This window comes from Muscardinus avellanarius (assembly GCF_963383645.1).
Source record: "Muscardinus avellanarius genome assembly, chromosome: 12".
Taxonomy (NCBI): domain Eukaryota; kingdom Metazoa; phylum Chordata; class Mammalia; order Rodentia; family Gliridae; genus Muscardinus; species Muscardinus avellanarius.
The window spans coordinates 77,700,882-77,720,204 of NC_137798.1; the positions used below are offsets into that span (position 1 = coordinate 77,700,882).

The 19,323-nt window shown below is 43.3% G+C and overlaps 1 protein-coding gene across 2 annotated transcripts in view; it reads left to right on the forward strand.

The window, feature by feature from the left end:
- PSEN1 (presenilin 1) overlaps positions 1 to 19,323 on the forward strand; it is a gene marked incomplete at both ends in the record, with an annotated part of 45,280 nt that overhangs the window by 1,682 nt on the left and 24,275 nt on the right. For both annotated transcript variants that reach the window (XM_080707420.1, XM_080707421.1), the window contains 2 exons: positions 17,019 to 17,269; positions 18,944 to 19,085. In XM_080707420.1, the coding sequence (XP_080563546.1) occupies positions 17,019 to 17,269; positions 18,944 to 19,085 (393 nt within the window). The remainder of the gene's footprint in view (positions 1 to 17,018; positions 17,270 to 18,943; positions 19,086 to 19,323) is intronic.

A 19,323-nucleotide genomic window follows, 5' to 3' on the forward strand; every position in this document is an offset into this window, starting at 1 on the left:
TATGGTGGCACACACTTGTAATCCCCGCATTTGGGAGGGTGAGTCAGGAGGATCACTGTTCAAAGCCATCCTCAGCTACTTAGTGAGGCCCTCTGCAACTAAGTGAGACACTGTTTCAAAATAAAGAAAAAATAGGGCTGGGGGTGTAGCTTGGAGGCAGAATGCCCCTGGGTTCCATCCCCAGTACAGGAAAAAAAAGAAGAAAAAAAAAGTATAGATGGGCCAGACTTGGTGGCACATACTTCTAATCCCAGTACTTTGGAGGCTGAGACAGGAGGATCATGGTTGGCGTCCAGCCTCAGCTACTTAGGCCCTTTGCAACTCAGTGAGATCCTGTTTCCAAATAAAGAATAAAAAAAAATAGGGCTGGAGTGTAGCTCAGAGATAGAATGCCCCTGGGTTCCATCTCCGATACAATGAATGAGTGAATGAATAAAATAGGGCTGGGAATGTATCTTAGAGGTAGAATGCCTCTGAATTCAATCCTAAAACTTTTTTTTTTTTTTTTTGCAGTACTGGGGGTGGAACCCAGGGGCATTCTGCCTCCAGGCTACATGCCCATTCCTATTTTTTATTCTTTATTTGGAAACAGGGTCTCACTGAGTTGCAAAGGACCTCACTAAGTAGCAGCTGAGGCTGTCCTTGAACTGTGATCCTCCTGTCTCAGCCTCCCACATGCTGGGATTACAAATGTGCACCACCATGCCTGGCCCCAAAACTCTCTTAAAGCTCAAAAGTTTGGTATGACCAGAAGATAGGGTGGCTAATTATTCTGCTCCACCTGAGACTGAGGTTCCAGAACACAGGACTTTCAGTTTTAAAACTAGGACAAGCCAGGTGTATTGGCGCAAGCCTGTAATCCAGTACTTGGGAGGTTGAGACAGGAGGATTGCAGGTTGAGGCCAGTGTGTGGTATCTTAATGAGACACTGTTTTATAATAAAAAATAAAAAGGACTGGAGATAAAGCTCAGTGGTAGAGGCCGCCTGCATTTAATTCTCAGTGCCACCACCAAAAGAAAAAAGGAAAAAAAAGAAAACTGGAACAATCCTAGGCAAATAGGATCAGGATGGAATTAGTTACAGTACTGTAAGTAATAAAACTGAAATCATTTTGGAAATGACTAGCCAAGTCTTATTTGGTTAGAGAATGGTCTTATATAATTTGAGTTATACTACTTGAAGTTATACTGTATATTAGTATAACTATCATATAACTATCTATAGTTAACTGTCTTATATAACTTGGAGACAAAACAATATAATGACAAAACAAAATTGCAGATCAATTAAGTACATCTTTCATCCGCCTTCCTCTTTTTCTAGGATAGTTACTGACCTGAATTAGATGTTTGTCATGTTTACATAAATATTAACATACACCGCAGTATATGTTTTATACTACTTTACATGCTTTAAAACTACATAAATAAAATGTATGTCTCTAAAAGTTGTAGAAAGTTCCTACTTTTTTTTTTTTTTTTGGTGAGTCTGGGGATAGAACCCAGAGGCATTTGACCTCCAAGTTACACCCCCTGCCCAATTTTTTTTTTTTTTTTTTTTTTTTTTGCATGTCTGGGGATGGAACCCAGGGGCATTCAACCTCTGAGCTACACCCCCTGCCCTATTTTTTATTCTTTATTTTGAAACAGGGTCTCACTGAGTTGCAGAGGGCCTCACTAAGTAGCTGAGGCTGTCCGTGAACCGCAGTCCTCTGGTCTCAGCCTCCCAAATGCTGGGGTTACAAGGGTGCGCCACCACACCCGGCTAAGTTTCTATTCTTTTGAAATTTATGTAAATATACATTATAGGAGACATTCCTGTGTTTTTGGAATTTATGTATATAAATGTACATATAGCCCTAGTTCATTCATTTTCTCTTTTATAAATATAATAAACATTCTGTTTATAAATATTTGGTAGTTTCCAAGTTTCACAGTAGCCAACAAGGCTTCAGTGCCATTCACATTCGTGAATCTTTGTGAATCTATGTCAGCTTTCTCAAGGATAGATCCTATGATTGAGTGTATGGGTCTTAAACTATTTTAGCAACTGCCAGAATGCTCTCCAAAGTGGTTTGTGTCAGAATGTATTGCAGGGTTCATTCTTTAATGTTCTCAACTGTTTCTGAATCATTACATGTCAGTCTGATGGGCTTAGAATAGTATCTCATGTTCTTTATTTTACTCATTTATTTATTTATTTATTTAATGGTACTGGGGATGAAACCCAGGGGCATTCGATTTCCAAGCTACACCCCCTACCCCATTTTTTATTCTTTATTTTGAACCGGGGTCTCACTAAGTTGCGGACTCTGGCTGTGAACCACTATCCTCCCGTCTCCACCGCCCAAATGTTGGGATTTCAAGCATACGCCACATGCCCGGCCTCAGTCTGTAGTTTTGTTTGTTTATGGTGTATAGTTTAAGTATTTTGAGTAAGTTCATTGATCTTTCCTTTAAAAAGTATACATATTTATATTTTTTAAATAAAAAATAGTTCAAGAAAAAATATGCAGTATAGATTTAGCAGCCCTAAATATGGAAAAAAGTGCTTTATATTTTATAAAGTACTGTACCATTGCTGTGTAGTCAGCTATTTTTCGGCTATTCATTGTTTTACATCTAAACTGGGAAAAGAAGAGAAGAAAAAGATGTGCAATCTTGACAGTTTTTTCCTTTAGTCTTCCAAATGTTCTCTAATACATTTATCTCATACTTTTAAAAAAAGGACTATGTTAGAAAAGGATAATTCATTTCAACATGAGGAAACATCACAGAAGGACAGTATGTGTTCTGGGGAGTATGTGTGAAGAGGGCAGACATTAAATTAGTTTCTTTGATGACTAACTAAATGCAGAGATTCCCAGACTTGATTGGCATATCACTCTCTTTCCAGAAAATAAGTTACTCAGCACCTCCGCTCTGTGTGTGTGTGTGTGTGTGTGTGTGTGTGTGTGTGTGTGTGTGTGTGTTACTGGGGATGGAACCCAGGGGCATTCTAAAGCTAGACTCCCAGCCCAATTTTTTATTCTTTATTTTGAAACAGGATCTCACTGATTTGCAGAGGAAATCAAAGTAGCTGAGGGCTGAGGCTGTCTGTGAACTGCGATCCTCCTGCCTCAGCTTCCCAAATGCTAAGATTACAAACCTGTGCCACCACTCCCATCTTCCCCTAGTCCTGTTTTGTTTTTTATTTTGAAATAGGGTTTCACTGAGTTGCAGAGGGCCTTCCTAAGTTGCTGAGGTTGGCCATGAACCTGCGATCCTCCTGTGTCAGCCTTCTAAGTACTGGAGAAATCTATCTTTTGTTTTTCTATTTTCTTTTTCTTTTTTCTCTCTTTTTTTTTCTTTTTTTGTGGTACTAGGGATTGTTGAGCCCGAGGATACACTCTCAGCTCCATTTTATTTTATTTTACTTTTTATTTTTAAACAGTTTTGTTAAGTTGCTAGGCTTACTTCAAACTTTTGATCTTCCTGTCTCACCCTCCCAAGTACTAGGATTACAGGTGTGTGCAGCCATACCTGGCAAAATCCACCTTCTTTAAGTGAAAAAAAGAAGTTGCAGTGACAAATTTGCAGCTTTTTACATTTGGGAGGCTGAGACAGGAGGATCGCGGTTCGCGGCCAGCCTCAGCTACTTAGTGAGGACCTTGACAACTCATTGAGATCCTGTTTCAAAATAAAGAATACAAAATAGGGCTGGGGGTGTAGCTCAGAGGTAGAATGCCCCAGTACTGCAAAGAAAAAAAAATTGCAGCCTTTTGAGTACCTATATTTTTTTCCACCTACCACCCCCCCTCCCGCCACTGGAGAGTAGTATTAGCAATGTTGGGAACCTATGCAACTGGGGAGTTAGAACAATTGATGTAAAAGAAACCCAAAAAGCTTGATATAGTGGAGACTTTTTGATAATTGGAGTTGGTATTATACCCTCGTCCTCAATTAAAACTTGAGGTGGTTTTTTTGTGTGTGTGTTTTGTGGTTTTGGAGATTTAACCCAGGGGCATTCTTACCTCTGAGCTACATCCCCAGCCCTATTTTTTATTCTTTATTTCGAAACAGGGTTTCACTAAGTTGTGGAGGGCCTTACCAGCTGCGGCTGGCCACGAACCTGGATCCTCCTACCTTAGCCTCCCAAGTACTGGGATGACAAGAGCATGCGCCACCACGCCTAACTGTGAGTCTTCATTTTTAAGAAACTTAAGGTCTGAGAGTACAGCTCAGTGGTAGAGTGGCCCTAGCATGAGTGAGGGCCTGGGTTTTCTCTCTAGCAACCAAATACAAAACAATAAATAAAGACCAAAATGTTTGTAATGCATAATAAATATATTTATCAAAAATATTAAAAGTTTTTGGATGTGCTCCTTGATTATCTAGAAAACAAACCCTCATAAAATAACTTACCCACCGCTAGTGCCAGCCGAGAGGTGTTGGCACCCTACTTTCACCTTCTCAAGTCCTGGAAACTTTTTTTTTTTCCTGTGGTACTAGAGATGGAACCCAGGGACCTTTTACCTCTGGGCCACACCCCCGGACCTATGTTATTTTTTTATTTTGAAACAGGGTCTGGCTAAGTTGCTGAGAGGCTCACTTAAGTAGCTGAGGCTGGCTGTGAACCTGCAGTCCTCTTGTCTCAGCCTCCCAAGTACTGGGATTACAAGCCTGTGCCACCACGCCCGACCGGAGTCTTCTGCTTTTTATGTTTATTACCTCTCTAGGGAGTGCCTGTCCTGAAAGCAGAACTTTGTACTGTGTCTGAGCTGCCTTTAGAGTTTATTGGTCACCAAACCAATTCAATACAAATCTCCCAGCAAATGAACACAGATGCTTTGGGTTTTTATTCTCATGTTAGCAAGGGAAATTTTAAAGTTTGGAACCTGCAAATAAAAGTTTGAAGGGAATCGCATCAGTTGCTCTGTAGAGAGTGTTGTGGGCTCCCTGTTGTCTGTGCACAGTACTTTAGCCCTCTCCTGTCGCTCCTCTTGCTGCCATGTTATATCTGCACTGCTCTCACATGGGCCAGATCTACTGTTTTTCTGAGGAAAAACTACCAGATGATGGTTTGACCTGGAATACGCATCCTGTTCCCTTTTTGTGTGGGCGGGTCTGGGGATGGAACCCAGGGGCATTTGACCTCCAAGCGACTCCCGCTGCCCTATTTTTTATTCTTTATTTTGAAACAGGGTCTCATTAAGTTGCGGAGGACCTCATTAAGTAACTAAGGCTGTCTGCGAACCACTGGGAGCACAAGTGTGCGCCACCACGCCTGGCATCCTGCTCCTTTGAGGTGGCCTTCGAGGTGGCCGTGCAGGGAAGGCTTTACCGCCTTGCATTCTCTCGCCCTCCACCTCAGCTGCAAGCCAGCAGGGCTTGCATGTCGTGTTTGCTCTTGCTCTTGCTTGGCTATCTTAGAGACTGGAAACTAGAAGACACACTGACTAATGATTAAGCTGTTTCTGAAAAGGGCAAAGTGTACAAGTTGTGAAGTAACTGAAGCTCTTGTTTCCTAAATGATCGTGTAAATTGGCTGTTCAGGCGAGCTCTAAAGAGAGCATTGGGTGTTCTTCTGTAGTTTGTGTATCAATTGATACTAGGCTATTACCTAACATAACTTTTTGGTTTTATTCACTGTATCTATTAAAGTAATTTGTACGGTTTTATTTTTCTGGTACAGAATTTTGATGGTAGAGATCTTTTTCCCTGACTTGTTACATTTATGCCAGAAGTAAGACTCCCATTTCTAACAACATTACAGGATATGCTAAAACCAGAGAAAATGGAAGATGTCAACTTCACAGCAGTAAAAACTCAGTTCTTTTTTTTTTTTTTTTTTTTTTTTTTGACTAGGGATCGAATCCAGAGACTTTCTATCTTTGAGCCACACCTCCAGCCCCATTTTTAAATTTTGAACCAATGGGCCGGGCATGGTGGCGCATGCTTATAATCCCCGCGCTTAGGAGGCTGAGACAGGAGGATCGTGCAGGTTCGAAGCCAGCCTCAGCTGGTTTAAGAGACCCTGTTTCCAAATAAAATATAAAATAGGTCTGAGATTATAGCCCGGAGGTAGAAGGCCCCTGGGTTCCATCCCCAATACCACAAAAAAAATTCAACCAAGGCATGGTGGTACGTGCCTATAATCCCAGCACTTGGGAGGCTGAGATAGGAGGATCACAGATTTGAGGACAGCCTCAGCAAGTAGTGAGACTCTCATCAATCTAGCAAGACCCTGTCTCCAAATAAGAAATAAAATCTTAGCCGGGCATGGTGGCGCACACTTATAATCCCAGCACTTAGGAGGCTGAGACAGAGATTCATAGTTTGAGGACAGCCTCAGCCACTGAGGCTAGTGAGGATAGCCTCAGTTACTTAGTGAGGCCCTCCACAACTCAGTGAGACCCTGTTTCAAAATAAAGAATAAAAAATAGGGCTGGAGTGTAGCTTGGAGGTCGAATGCCTCTGGGTTCCATCCTTAATACCACATACACACACACCAAAAAAAGCAATTGAAGAAGTTTCTGTAAATCTCTTGCCTTCAAGTGTTGTATTTACACTATAACATGTCTGGTCTTCATAAATGAAGATTATCTGCAGTAATCTTTCCAGACTTCAAAAGATTGAATTCAGAGAACGTTAGTAAATTGTTGGAAAATTGTGCATGCTTGTAATCCCAGCATTTGGGAGGCTGAGACAGGAGGATCACAGTTCTTGGTCAGCCTCAGCTACTTAGTGAGGCCCTCTGAAACTTAGTGAGAACCTGCTTCAAACTAAAAACAAAAATATAGTGCTGGGGGTGTAGCTTGGAGTTAGAATGCCCTTGGATTCCATCCCCGGTACCGAAAAAAGAAAAGAAAGTCATAGAATGGCAGAAGTATCTTCAATTTCTAGATGGTAATGGCATAATAAATCTATAAAATCAAACAGAAAGCAAACTTAGATGCTGCTTAATGATGCTTAACTACTTGGGGCCTTGAGGAAAAAAACTTTTTCGGGGGGCAGTATTGAGGATTGAACCCAGGGTCATTCAATTCTAAGCTACACTCCCAGCCCTAGTTTTTATTCTTTATTTTGAAACAAGATCGCACTAAGTTGCAAAGGACCTCACTAAGTAGCTGAGGCTGGCGGCGAACCTGTGATCCTTCTGTCTCAGCCTTCCAAATGCTGGAATAACAAGAGTGCACCACCACACCCGGATGAGCATGCTAGCTTTTGTATAGCAGTTAAATTAAAAATTTTAGCACAGATCTTAATATTAATTTGCCAAGAAACGCTAGGCTCCAGCCTAATACAACAGTCCCATAAGTGTTAAATATTATCTCAAACCAGTTATGTCAACTGTTCAGGGAAATGACAGCCTACTTTGGTATTAGAATAATGGTTACAGCCGGGCGTGGTGGCGCACGCTTGTAATCCCCGCGCTTGGGAGGCGGAGACAGGAGGATTGCGCAGGTTCGAAGCCAGCCGTGCTGGCGTAAGAGACCCTGTTTCAAAAATATAAAATAGGTCTGGGAGTGTAGCCCGGAGGAAGAAGGGCTTCCAGGAACCCCGGTACCACCAAAAAAAAAAAAAAAAAAAAAAAAAAAAAAAAAAGAATAATGGTTATACCTCTTAACTCCAGGGAATTGAGAAGCTTGGGCAGGTGCCAGGTAGAATTCTACATGTTGTTAGAAATATATTGCCTATGATTAATAAATGTTTTCACATTTTCCACTTAGTTTGCAACCTTTGGTTAAGCTACTCTTCTAGTTCATCTGATAATGCAAGCTTAGGACATTCCACAGTTCTATTTGTAGGAATCCAAAAAGTAAAATTAAAAAGTCTCAGGGGGCCAGGCGTGGTGGCACAGGTTTGTAATCCCAGCATTTGGGAGTCTGAGACAGGAAGACTGCAGTTTGTGGCCAGCCTCAGCTACTTAGTGAGGCTCTTTGCAACTCAGTAAGATTCTGTTTAAAAAATAAAGCCGGGCGTGGTGACGCACGCTTGTAATCCCAGCATTTGGGAGGCTGAGACCTGAGGATGGCGGTTTGTGAACAGCCTCAGCTACTCAGTGAGGCCCTCTGCAACTTAGTAAGACCTGATTTCAAAAATAAAGAATAAAAAATAGGGCAAGGGGTATAGCTCGGAGGTCAAATGCCCCTGGGTTCCATCCCCAGGCCTGCAAAAAAGAAAAAGAAAAATAGGGCTGGGGATGTAGTTCAGAGGTAGAATGCCCCTGGGTTCAATCCCCAGTACCGGGGGTGGGGGGGGTGGGGGGGTGGGGGGGTGTCTCACAGGGTTATTATTTTTTTCTTTTTTTTTTTCTTTTTTTCTTTTTTTTTTTTTTTTTTGCGGGTCTGGGGATGGAACCCAGGGGCATTTGACCTCCGAGCTACACCCCCTGCCCTATTTTTTATTCTTTATTTTGAAACCGGGTCTCACTGAGTTACAGAGGGCCTCACTAAGTAGCTGAGGCTGTCTGCGAACCGCGATCCTCCAGGTCTCAGCCTCCCGAATGCTGGGATTACAAGCGTGCACCACCACGCCCGGCTTCTTTTTTCTTTCTATGGTGATGGGGATTAAACCCAGGGCCTGATGCATGCAGAGCAAGTACTGCCTCCAGCCTGAGGAGTGATTCTTTTTATGAATAATTTGCGTGTTTGTGTATGTGGTGGGGAGGTTCTGGAGATTGAACCCAGGGGTGTTCTACCTCTGAGCTATACCCCCAGTCCTATTTTACTCTTTTTTTCTTGTGTGTGTGGTACTGGGGATGGAACCCAGGGGCCATGCTATGCTCATTCACAACACTGGGTGTTCTGGTTCATAAAAGAACATGAGCCAAAGTCGGGTGTGGTGGCAACTCTTGTAATTCCAGCATTCTGGAGGCTGAGATCAGCCAGCCTCAGCTACTGAGTGAGGCCCTCCACAACTTACTGAGACCCTATTTCAAAATAATGAGTAAAAAATAGGGTTGGGGTGTGGCTCAGAGGTTGAATGCCCCTGGATTTCATCCCCAGACCCGCCAAAAAAAAATGTGAGCCAATCCCCCTGCTCTGCTCCAAGGCTGAAAAGGGTCTGCTGGAGGACTGAGCAGATGTGATTCGCAGACATTTTCACTCTCTTGAGTGTTTCCTATTATGTGCAGTTTTTAAAGTTTGTTGTAGTCTCATTGTCTATTTCCGCTTTTGTTCTTTAATTTCTCTTAGCAGTATTTTGTTATTTTCAGTGTACAGGAATTTTGGGGTTTCAAGCCTACCTTCTGATTCAGATATTTGCCTGAAGGACTCAACTCACAAAAGCCATTATACCATGGCTACTGGTTTTGTGATGAAAGGATACAGATTGACAGCCGCAGAAGGCAGCATCTAGGGCAGGATTCAGGGGACCCCAGGCACAAGCTCCCAATTGTCCTCTCAGTAGAGCTGTACGGAGGCTGCTTGCTTCTCCTGACAGCATTGTGGCAACACACTTAGAGCACTGCCAGGCAGGGAAGCAATGCCCAGCCTTGGCGTGCACAGGTTTTTTTACTGGGGATGGGCCCCATAAACTTGGCTGGCCAAGTTCTCTAGCCAAGCTGATTCTCTGTGACCAAACGCCCCTGCCACAGATGACATTGTTAGCATAAAGTTCTGGCTTGACCCAAGGCCTCTTGTGAAGACAGTCTTTCAGGCAGAATCTTCCCAGGACTTAGCAGCTTTCTTCTGGGAGCCAGGTGGGGTGGAATCTTTTTCTTGGCCCATGCACAGTTTGGACAGCCCTGTGTGCTGACTTAATCCCTCTTCTGTACGATAGGCCTCACATATCATCCTTCGGGTCCCAGCCCACATGTTATTTCTGCAGACAGGTATTCTCTGGTTATATTGTCCCAGAGCAGAGCCCCAGGTATTCTGTTCTATCCTGTCTGTTTCTTTTACAGTGCTCTCCTACTCTAATCGTCTAGTTACCTGCTTCAAAGAAGTTGGTGAGACAGGGACCTGATCTTTCTCGAGTACTGCTGTGCCCTAGCAATACAGTGTCTAGCACATAACTGGCTTCATGTGTGGGGAGGGCTACTGGGGTTTGGACCCAGGGTCATTCTACCTCTGAGCTATACCCTAGCCCTATTTATTTTTATTTTTATTTGTACTACTGGAAGTTGAACCTAGACTCATCTTACCTTTGATCTACACCCTCAGCTCTGTTTTATTTTTTATTTAGAAACAGAATTTCACTAGGTTTCTAAGAGTCTCACTACTTGCTGAGGCTGGTCGGGAACCTGCTATTCTGTCTCAGCCTCCCAAGTACTGGGATTATAAGTGTGTGCCATCACACCTCGCTACTGCTAAATTTCTAAATGTGCAGGCCATTGGGAGGGCAATTTGGCAGTATGTATCAAAATTTGAAATGTAAGAGGCCGGGCGTGGTGGCGCACGCTTGTAATCCCCATGCTTGGGAGGCTAAGACAGGAGGATTGCACGGGTTCGAAGCCAGCCTCAGCTACTCAGTGAGGCTTCCAGCAACTTACTGAGACCCTGTTTCCAAATAAAATATAAAAAAGGTCTGGGAGTATAGCTCGGAGGTAGAAAGCCCCTGGGTTCCACCCCCAGTACCACCAAAAAAAAAAAAAAAAAAAAAATAGAAGATGAAATGTAAGTAGCCAGCTTGGCGTGGTGCACACACTTGTAATCCCAGCATTCTGGAGGCTGAGATGGGAGGATCTGGGTTTACAGCCAGCCTCAGCTACTTAGTGAGGCCCTCCTCAACTGTTTGAGACACTCTTTCAAAAATAAAGAATAAAGCCGGGCGTGGTGGCGCACGCTTGTAATCCCTGCGCTTGGGAGGCAGAGACAGGAGGATCGCGCAGGTTCGAAGCCAGCCGCGCGCGCTGGCTTAGGAGACCCTGTTTCCAAATAAAAATGTAAAAATAGGTCTGGGAGTGTAGCCCGGAGGTAGAAGGGCTTCCAGGAACCCCAGTACCACAAAAAAAAAAAAAAAAAAAAAGAATAAAAAATAGGGCTGGGCATGTAGCTCGGAGGTAGAATGCCCCTGGGTTCCATCCCCAGTACTGCAAAAGAAAAGAAAAAAAATGTAAGTAGCCTATAATCCAGCAATTATACTTGAGAGAATTTGCCCTCTAGTAAATTCTCACAAGTGTTTAATGATTGTAGGATGCATATATCATAACATTGTTTACAAAATAAAAAAAATGGAAACAAGTTAAATGTCCATCATTAGGGCATTGGCTAAATAGATTATGATGCATTCATATTCTGGCTATTAGCTGCTTAAAAAAAAAAGAATGTGGAACTGAGCATGGCGCCACAAGCCTGTAATCTCAGGTACTTGGGTCTGACACAGGAGAATCGAGAGATTGAGGCCAGCCTGGACAACAAAGTATGAGTCCATCTCAAAAAACTTTTTTAGAAAAGGAAAAGGAATGAAAGAAAGAAGATGTCGTCACACACTGACGTATAACAAATCTCAGAGTTACCCAGCGAGGTGAAGAAAGCCAAGAGCAGCACTGTGCGTTCACTCTGCTGCCACTGTGTGAGAAGGGGGCGCATGTCTATGTTTGCCTATAGATGCAAAATGATTAGGAAGGATTTGTAGAGCAATAATAGTAAATTGGGGGAGGATAGGAAATGAGGTAGAGATAGTTAAGAGGAGGCTTTGAGGGAGACTTTTTGTTTACCTTTTTAATTTTTATTTATTTATTTATTTTGCAGTACTGAGGGTGGAACCCGGGGGCATTCGACCTCCGAGCTACACCCCCAGCCCTATTTTTTATTCTTTATTTTGAAACGGTCTCACTAAGTTACAGAGGGCCTCACTTAGTAGCTGAGGCTGTCCACGAACTGCGATCCTTCTGTCTCAGCCTCCTGAATGCTGGGATTGCAAGTGTGGGCCACCACGCCCGGCTTAAATTGTATCTTTTAAAAAATAAAAGTTTTAAAATAGACACATGTCTATAATCCCAGTATTTAGGAGGCTGAAACAGAAGGATCACAGGTTAGAGACCAGCCTTACCAGTAATTGGTAAGACTGTCAGCAACCCAGGAAGACCCTGTTTGAAAACAAAAAATTTAATGATCTGGAGTATAGCTTGGAGATAGAATGCCCCTGGGCTCAATCTCCAGTTTTAAAAAAAAGTATTCAGAGTACTACAAAGGTTAGAGGTGTGTGGTTGAGAGAGACAATGAAAGTGTGTTTATGTTACTGTTAAACATGTTAAGTGAGATCAGCCAAGCACAGAAAGAGAAGGTTTCTCTAAAATGCTAACGAGTGTTTGGGACACCAGAGGGAGTCCAGATGATAGAGGGGATCCTCAGTGCAGCCAGGGAGGAGGGTAGGGAAGGAGGAAGACTGAGGTTCATTAATGGAAACACTACCTGTGACTCTGTGTACATGTGAATATACCATTGTTAATCTGGACACTTGGTATTGGGAGGGAAAAGGAAGGGGGGCCACCAAGTACTGTGTGAATGTATGCCATTGTCAACATGATCTACATTATATGAGACTAATGCACCAATAAAAAAAATTTTTTTTTAAAAAACCCAGTGCTCCAGCAGACCCTTTCAGCCTGGGAGCGGGGTTTGGCTCACGTCCTTTTATGAACCAGAACACCCAGTGTTGTGAATGAGCATAGGATGGCCTCTCTGCCAGATTTAGCTAATTTAACTGTTCATGTAGCCCAAGAGGAGGTTGTGATGCCCAGAGACAACACAGGGTTTTGTGTTTTTTTTTATGGTGGTACTGAGGTTCCTGGAAACCTTTCTACCTCTGGGCTACACTCCCAGACCTATATTTTTATATTTTATTTGGAAACAGGGTCTCTTAAGCCAGCAGAGCTGGCTTTGAACCTGCGTGATCCTCCCGTCTCTGTCTTCCAAGCGCAGGGATTACAAGTGTGTGTCACCACACCCGGCTAACACAGATTTTGAAGCAGGAGAATGGCATTTGATTCTTGCCTCTGCTGTTTCTGGTTGTAAGATTTTGGAGAAATTGCTTTGTGAATAAATGATATAATGACTGGATATGGTGGCACATGCCTGTAATCTAAATACTTGACAGGAGCTGCGCGTGGTGGCGCACACTTGTAATCTCAACATTTGGGAAGCTGAGACCGGAGGATCGTGGTTGGCGGATAGCCTCAGCTACTTAGTGAGGCCCTCTGCAACTTAGTGAGATCCTGTTTCAAAATAAAGACTAAAAAATAGGGCAGGGGGTGTAGCTCAGGGGTCAAATGCCCCTGGGTTCCATCCCCAGACCCACACACACACAAAATGAATGAATGAATGAATGAATGAATGAATGAATGAATGAATAAAAAATAGGGCTGGGATGTAGCTCGGAGGTAGAACACGCCTGAAACAGAATCTCTACTAAGTTGCAGAGGGCCTCACTAAGTAGCTGAGGCTGGCTGTGAACCTGCGATCCCCCTGTCTCAGCCTCCTAAGTACTGGGATGACAAGCGTGCGCCATCACACCTGGCTTCTAAAACTTAAGTACAGGGTCTAGATCTTACTGATTTCAGTATTGCCACAGCAAAGCACCTGGAATATAGGAGATTTTGATGATTACTTCTGAGATGGTTATATAGAAAATGAAGTAAAAGAGCGCCCTTCACCCCTCACTGGGTCTGCAGAGCCCTGCTGGTTTTTGTTGTTGTTGTTGGTGGTGGTGGTGATGGTGATGGTGGTGGGGTTTTTTTGTGTGTGGGTGTGGGTGTGGGTGTGGGTGTGGGTGTGAGAGAGAGATAGATAGATAGATAGAGAGAGAGAGAGAGAGAGAGAGAGAGAGAGAGAGAGAGAGGCACACACACAGAGAAGGAGACAGAGACTGACTTTGAACCCAAGGACTCTCTACCTCCAGGCTGTACTTCTAGCCCTTTATTTATGTATGTATTCATTCATTCAAGGAATTGAACTAGGAGCATTCTACCCCTGAGTTACACCCCTAGCCCTTTTTTTTTTTTTTTGAAACAGTTTCACCAAGTTGCTGAGAGCCTCACTAAGTAGCTGAGGCTGGCGGTGAACCTGCAATACTCCTGTCTCAGCCTCCCAAGTACTGGGATTATAAGTGTGTGCCACCACGCCTGGCTTAGTGTGTGTGTGTGTTGGGGGGGGTGGTGTTAGGTACTGGGGGTGGAACCCAGGGGCTTTTCTACCTCCGGGCTATACTCCCAGACCTATTTTATATTTTATTTGGAAACAGGGTCTCAGTAAGTTGCTGAGAGCCTCACTCAGTAGCTGAGGCTGGCTTCGAACCCATGTGATCCTCCTGTCTCAGCCTCCCAAGCGCGGGGATTACAAGCATGCACCACTATGCCTAGCTGTTTTGTTTTGTTTTGTTTTGTTTTTGCGGGTGTGGGGATGGAACCCAGGGGCATTCGACTTCTGAGTTACACTCCCACCGTCCTAGTTTTTATTCTTTAAATGAAACAGGGTCTCACTAAGTTGTGGAGGACCTCACTAAGTAGCTGAGGCTGTCCGTGAACTGCGATCCTCCTGTCTCAGCCTCCCGAATGCTGGGATTACAAGTGTGCACTACCATGCCTGGCTATAATGTTTTGTTTTGAAATAGGGACACTTGCTGGACACTTAGGTGGTGCTCCTAAGAGTCTTGTTAAGTTGGTAAGGCTGTCCTTGAACCTTTGATTCTCCAGTCTCAGCCTCTCAAGTGCTGGCATTACAGGCATTTGCCACCACGCCCAGCCTCTGTTATCTTAAAGGCATATTAGGAGATGGTAAAGAGCTTGACTTCTGGAGGCAGGCTGGCCTGTGTTCAGACACTCTGAGACACACTAGCTATCTCTCCTTCCTCATCTGTGAAGTGCTGACAATGGGGTGACTGTGACAATTAAAGGTAATGCATATATTGCAATCCTTGGTGCATTGAACTTTGAAGCTATTATTAAATGAGAAATATGTTTTTAATGATTAGTAGTAATAATCTACAGTGATTAAACTCTATAATCAAAAACTAGGTACAAAGCTGGGCATGGTGGTGCACGCTTGTAATCCCAGCATTCGGGAGGCTGAGACAGAAGGATTACAGGTTCATAGCTATCCTCAGCTACTTAGTGAGGCCCTCTGCAACTTAGTGAAACTTTTTTTCAAAATAAAGAAAAAATAGGGCTGGGGGTATAGCTTGGAGGTAGAATGCCCTTGGGTTCCATCCCCAGTCCCACAAACAATAACAACAACAACAAAACGAGGTATAAAGTAGTTTGTTCTCAAATGATCCTCTTGAGAGAGCTGCTTAATCAAGCTCATGTTGTTTTATCAGCAACAGTGACTATCAGTCTACATTCATCTCCTTCACTTACCTGTGAGGAGGATCTAGGTATTGTTTTCTGTCACCTATTATTTTTATTATTGTTTGTTGTTATTGCTTCTGTTATACATCCTACCCTTTACAAAAACTGAGTTTTGAGATATGAACACTAATACCAAAAGTTCGATTTGAAGATGAAAAACTGTAAACCCAGGCTGAGAGTATAGCTTAGTGACAGAGCACTTGCCCTGGGATACTGGAGGCCTTGAGTTTGATTCCTAGCACTGCAGAAAAGAAAAAGAAAAGATAGATTTAGGGTAAGGATGAAAGTAACAAAATCGTATTTTGATTAAGAATCTGAGATGGTAGAGCAGGATGAGGAGGAAGATGAGGAGCTGACGTCTACATATGGCACCAAACATGTCACCATACTCTTTGTCCCTGTGACCCTCTACATGGTAGTGGTGGTAGCTGCCATCAAGTCAGTCAGCTTTTATACTCAAAATTAAAATCTAAGAGCCAGGCGCACACTTGTCATCCCACGCTTGGGAGGCTGAGACGGGAGGATCGCGCAGGTTCAAAGCCAGCCTCAGCTACTTAGTGAGGCTCTCAGCAACTTAGTGAGAGCCTGTTTCCAAATAAAATATAAATAGGGAGTATAGCCCGAAAGTACAAGGCTTCTGGGCTCCATCCTCAGTACCACAAAAAAAAAAAAAAAAAAAAAAACCCAGAAAACAAAAAAACTAAAATCTAAGAAAAGTTCTCTTGCAGTCATATATTAGTTATGTCTTGTCACCTTGTGCAGGGCATAGTTGGGTAGGCTGTTAAGGCCTAGTTGCTCTCTAGGAGATTTTTTTTCAATTGAATAGTTTTTTAGGGTACTTGTAGACATGCATGCAATTGTAGGAAATAACTCAGAGCAGCACTACTCAGATTTGGTTTTGTGTGTGTGTGGGTCTGGGGCTGGAACCCAGCGGCATTCAACCTCTGAGCTACACCCCCAGCCCTATTTTTTATTCTTTATTTTGAAACAGGGTCTCACTGAGTTGCAAAGGGCCTCACTAAGTAGCTGAGGCTGTCCGTGAACCGCAGTCCTCCAGTATCAGCCTCCCAAATGCTGGGATTACAAATGTGCGCCACCACGCCCGGCTGCACTACTCAGATTTGAAAGTCTGATGGCTCCTCTCCTCGCTGGTGTGCGCCTGCCAGTGGAAAACCCCTCATGATTTTGAAGCAAGATGACTCTGCTTGCACCTGTAGCAAATAAGGTGTGGGGCTGGTCAGTGTTTGAGCCAGACCTCTAAAGATGAGCACATCATCTTGTGTTGTGAATGGAAGGAGAGAGGGAGGTGAGCCAGGACTCAGTGCCTTCAGGAGACAATGGTAAAAGATCTAGACTTTGGTCTGTGTGTATGTGGGGGAGGTTATTGGGGATTGAACCCAGGGGTAGTCTACCTCCAAACTATACTACCCAGCCCTATTTTATTCTTTATTTTGAAACAAGGCCTCACTAGGTTGATGAGAGTCTCACTATTTCTGGGACTGTTCTCAAACCTGCAATCCTCCTGTCTCAGCCTGTCAAGTACTGGAATTACAGGTATGTGCCACCACATCTGGTTGATCTAGACTTTTGAACTACACACTGCCTGTAGTGGGCTTTCTTGCCCCAAGGTTTTAGAACTCAACTAATGACCAGTCTAATCACTGCATAATCAGTTTCTGCTGCAGAATATTTCTTATCTTGCTGAGAGTCTTGTTTCCTGACACAGTGTTTCTTGTGCTTTTAGAATGACAGTCGTGACCGGCAGGAGCGCAACGACAGGCGGAGACTCGGCAGCCCGGAGCCAGTATCTAACGGCCAGCCCCAAGGGAACTCACGGCAGGTGGTGGAGCAGGACGAGGAGGAAGACGAGGAGCTGACGTTGAAATATGGCGCCAAACATGTCATCATGCTCTTTGTCCCCGTGACCCTCTGCATGGTGGTGGTGGTGGCGACCATCAAATCAGTCAGCTTTTATACTCGGAAAGATGGGCAGCTGTATGTATATCTGTTTTATTCCCAAAGTCGATGTGGCTTTTCTTCACAATCAGTGATAACATGAAGTTTCTAGCATAAGGGACCAGATTGGTTGTGATGACAGACAGAACACAAGAAGATATGCAGGCTAGAGAAATAAAAAATCTTTTGTCAGAAATATAAGTGAAACTAAAGTACTTGCAACAGAAAAGTCCGAAGGCATTTAGCAATAGGAATGAGGGAATATTACCTCTGTAAATTAAGATTAGGTTCAGCCACTTTTTATAGGACAAGAGTTGGCAAGCTGCAGCCCACAGACCCCTCTGCCTGCCTCTTATTTCCATGAGTGAACTTTCACTGGAATAAGACTGTCCATTTACTTATATTTTCTCTGTGATTGCTTTTATGCTATAGCAGCAGAGTTGAGTGTTTGCAAGAGAGACCATGTGACCCACAAAGCTTAAGACTTGCCATTTGGTCCTTTACAGAGAGTTTATTGATTTTGTTATAGAAAACCAGAACGAGTGATACACATATTAAAAATGACACAAACGTTTTCTCTCACCCATAGAGCAATGCAGAGGTAGGCTATTCACATTGGTCTAGTGGCTCTGCGCTCGTTAAGGGCTCAGGTTCCTTCTTCTTTGACTTCTGTCCTTGTAGTTACTCAGGGTCCAGACTGGAGCCCCAGCTTTCATCCAGACAGCAGGAAGGAAGAGGGGATAGAGACATAGAACATCTCTCTCAGAATGTATGCATGTCTCAGAAGTTCTTTATACAACACCTGCTATATAGCTCATTGGCTGTTACTTGTATAGCTCATTGGCTAGCTAAGTAATAGTATTTGGTTACTAAGTAATAGTAGACTCAGTAATAGATGAAGTAAGTAATAATAGACTAAGTAATAGCCACACCTACCTATAAAGGAGTCAGAAAGTCTTTTGGCTGGAAACATTGGCACCTGGCATAAAAGTATTTTTATGTGAGAAACAAGGGGAAGGTGGATATTTAATGCCATATCAAGACAACTCTAATTGCAGTCACCCTGCAGGTGAAGGGCAGTATTTTTGAGCCATGTTATCTTCCTCCAACAGCCACTTCTCAACCTAGGTAGTTAACGTGGCAGAATCAGTTACTAATATGCTGTGGGGACACATTTGACAAAGTAATTCTTGTGTGTGTGTGTGTGTGTGTGTGTGTGTGTGTGTGTGTGTGTGTGTTACTGGGAATTGAACCCGTGGGCAGTCTACCTCCAAGTTACCTACTCGGCCTTATTTTTTATCTTTATTTTGAAACAGGGTCTCACTAAGTCAGGAAAGGCCTCACTAAGTAGTTGAGGTTGACCGCGAACCTGCGATCCTCCTGTCTCAGAGTGCAAGCGTGTGCCACCACACCCCACTCCAAAGTAATTATTTCAATATGAAGTTTCCACTAGGTGGAGCTAGTGAGTGGCTCACACAGTAAATTCATCTCTCCATAACAAAGATGTTTCCTTTTATTTTGAAGCAGTTATTTTAGAATATAGCTATTTTTGTTAGGTTAAAAATTCTGAGCTAGACTGATGAGATGGGAGAAAGTGATTTTATAAGGTATCAGTTGAATCTAAGAAAACAAAGTTATGGTGTTGGACAGAGGATGTGACTTGACATATCCATTAACACTTACCTAGGGCTTTTGTGTTTTGTTTTATTTTAGAATCTATACCCCATTCACAGAAGATACTGAGACTGTGGGCCAGAGAGCCCTGCACTCCATTCTGAATGCCGCCATCATGATCAGTGTCATTGTTGTCATGACGATCCTCCTGGTCGTTCTATATAAATACAGGTGCTATAAGGTGAGCAAGTAGCACAGCTTTGTGTCCCACTTTCTGTGTATGATCAGGTTTTCCTGTTGTATGCCTTACTTGGTGTAGCAAATAAAAATGTCTTATATTTTATACCTAAGTTAGTTTTTAGTTACTTTCCCCTTCGTTGTGGAACATTTAAAAAATACAAAGAGCCTAGCCAGGCGTGGTGGCGCACGCTTGTAATCCCTGCGCTTGGGAGGCGGAGACAGGAGGATCGCACAGGTTC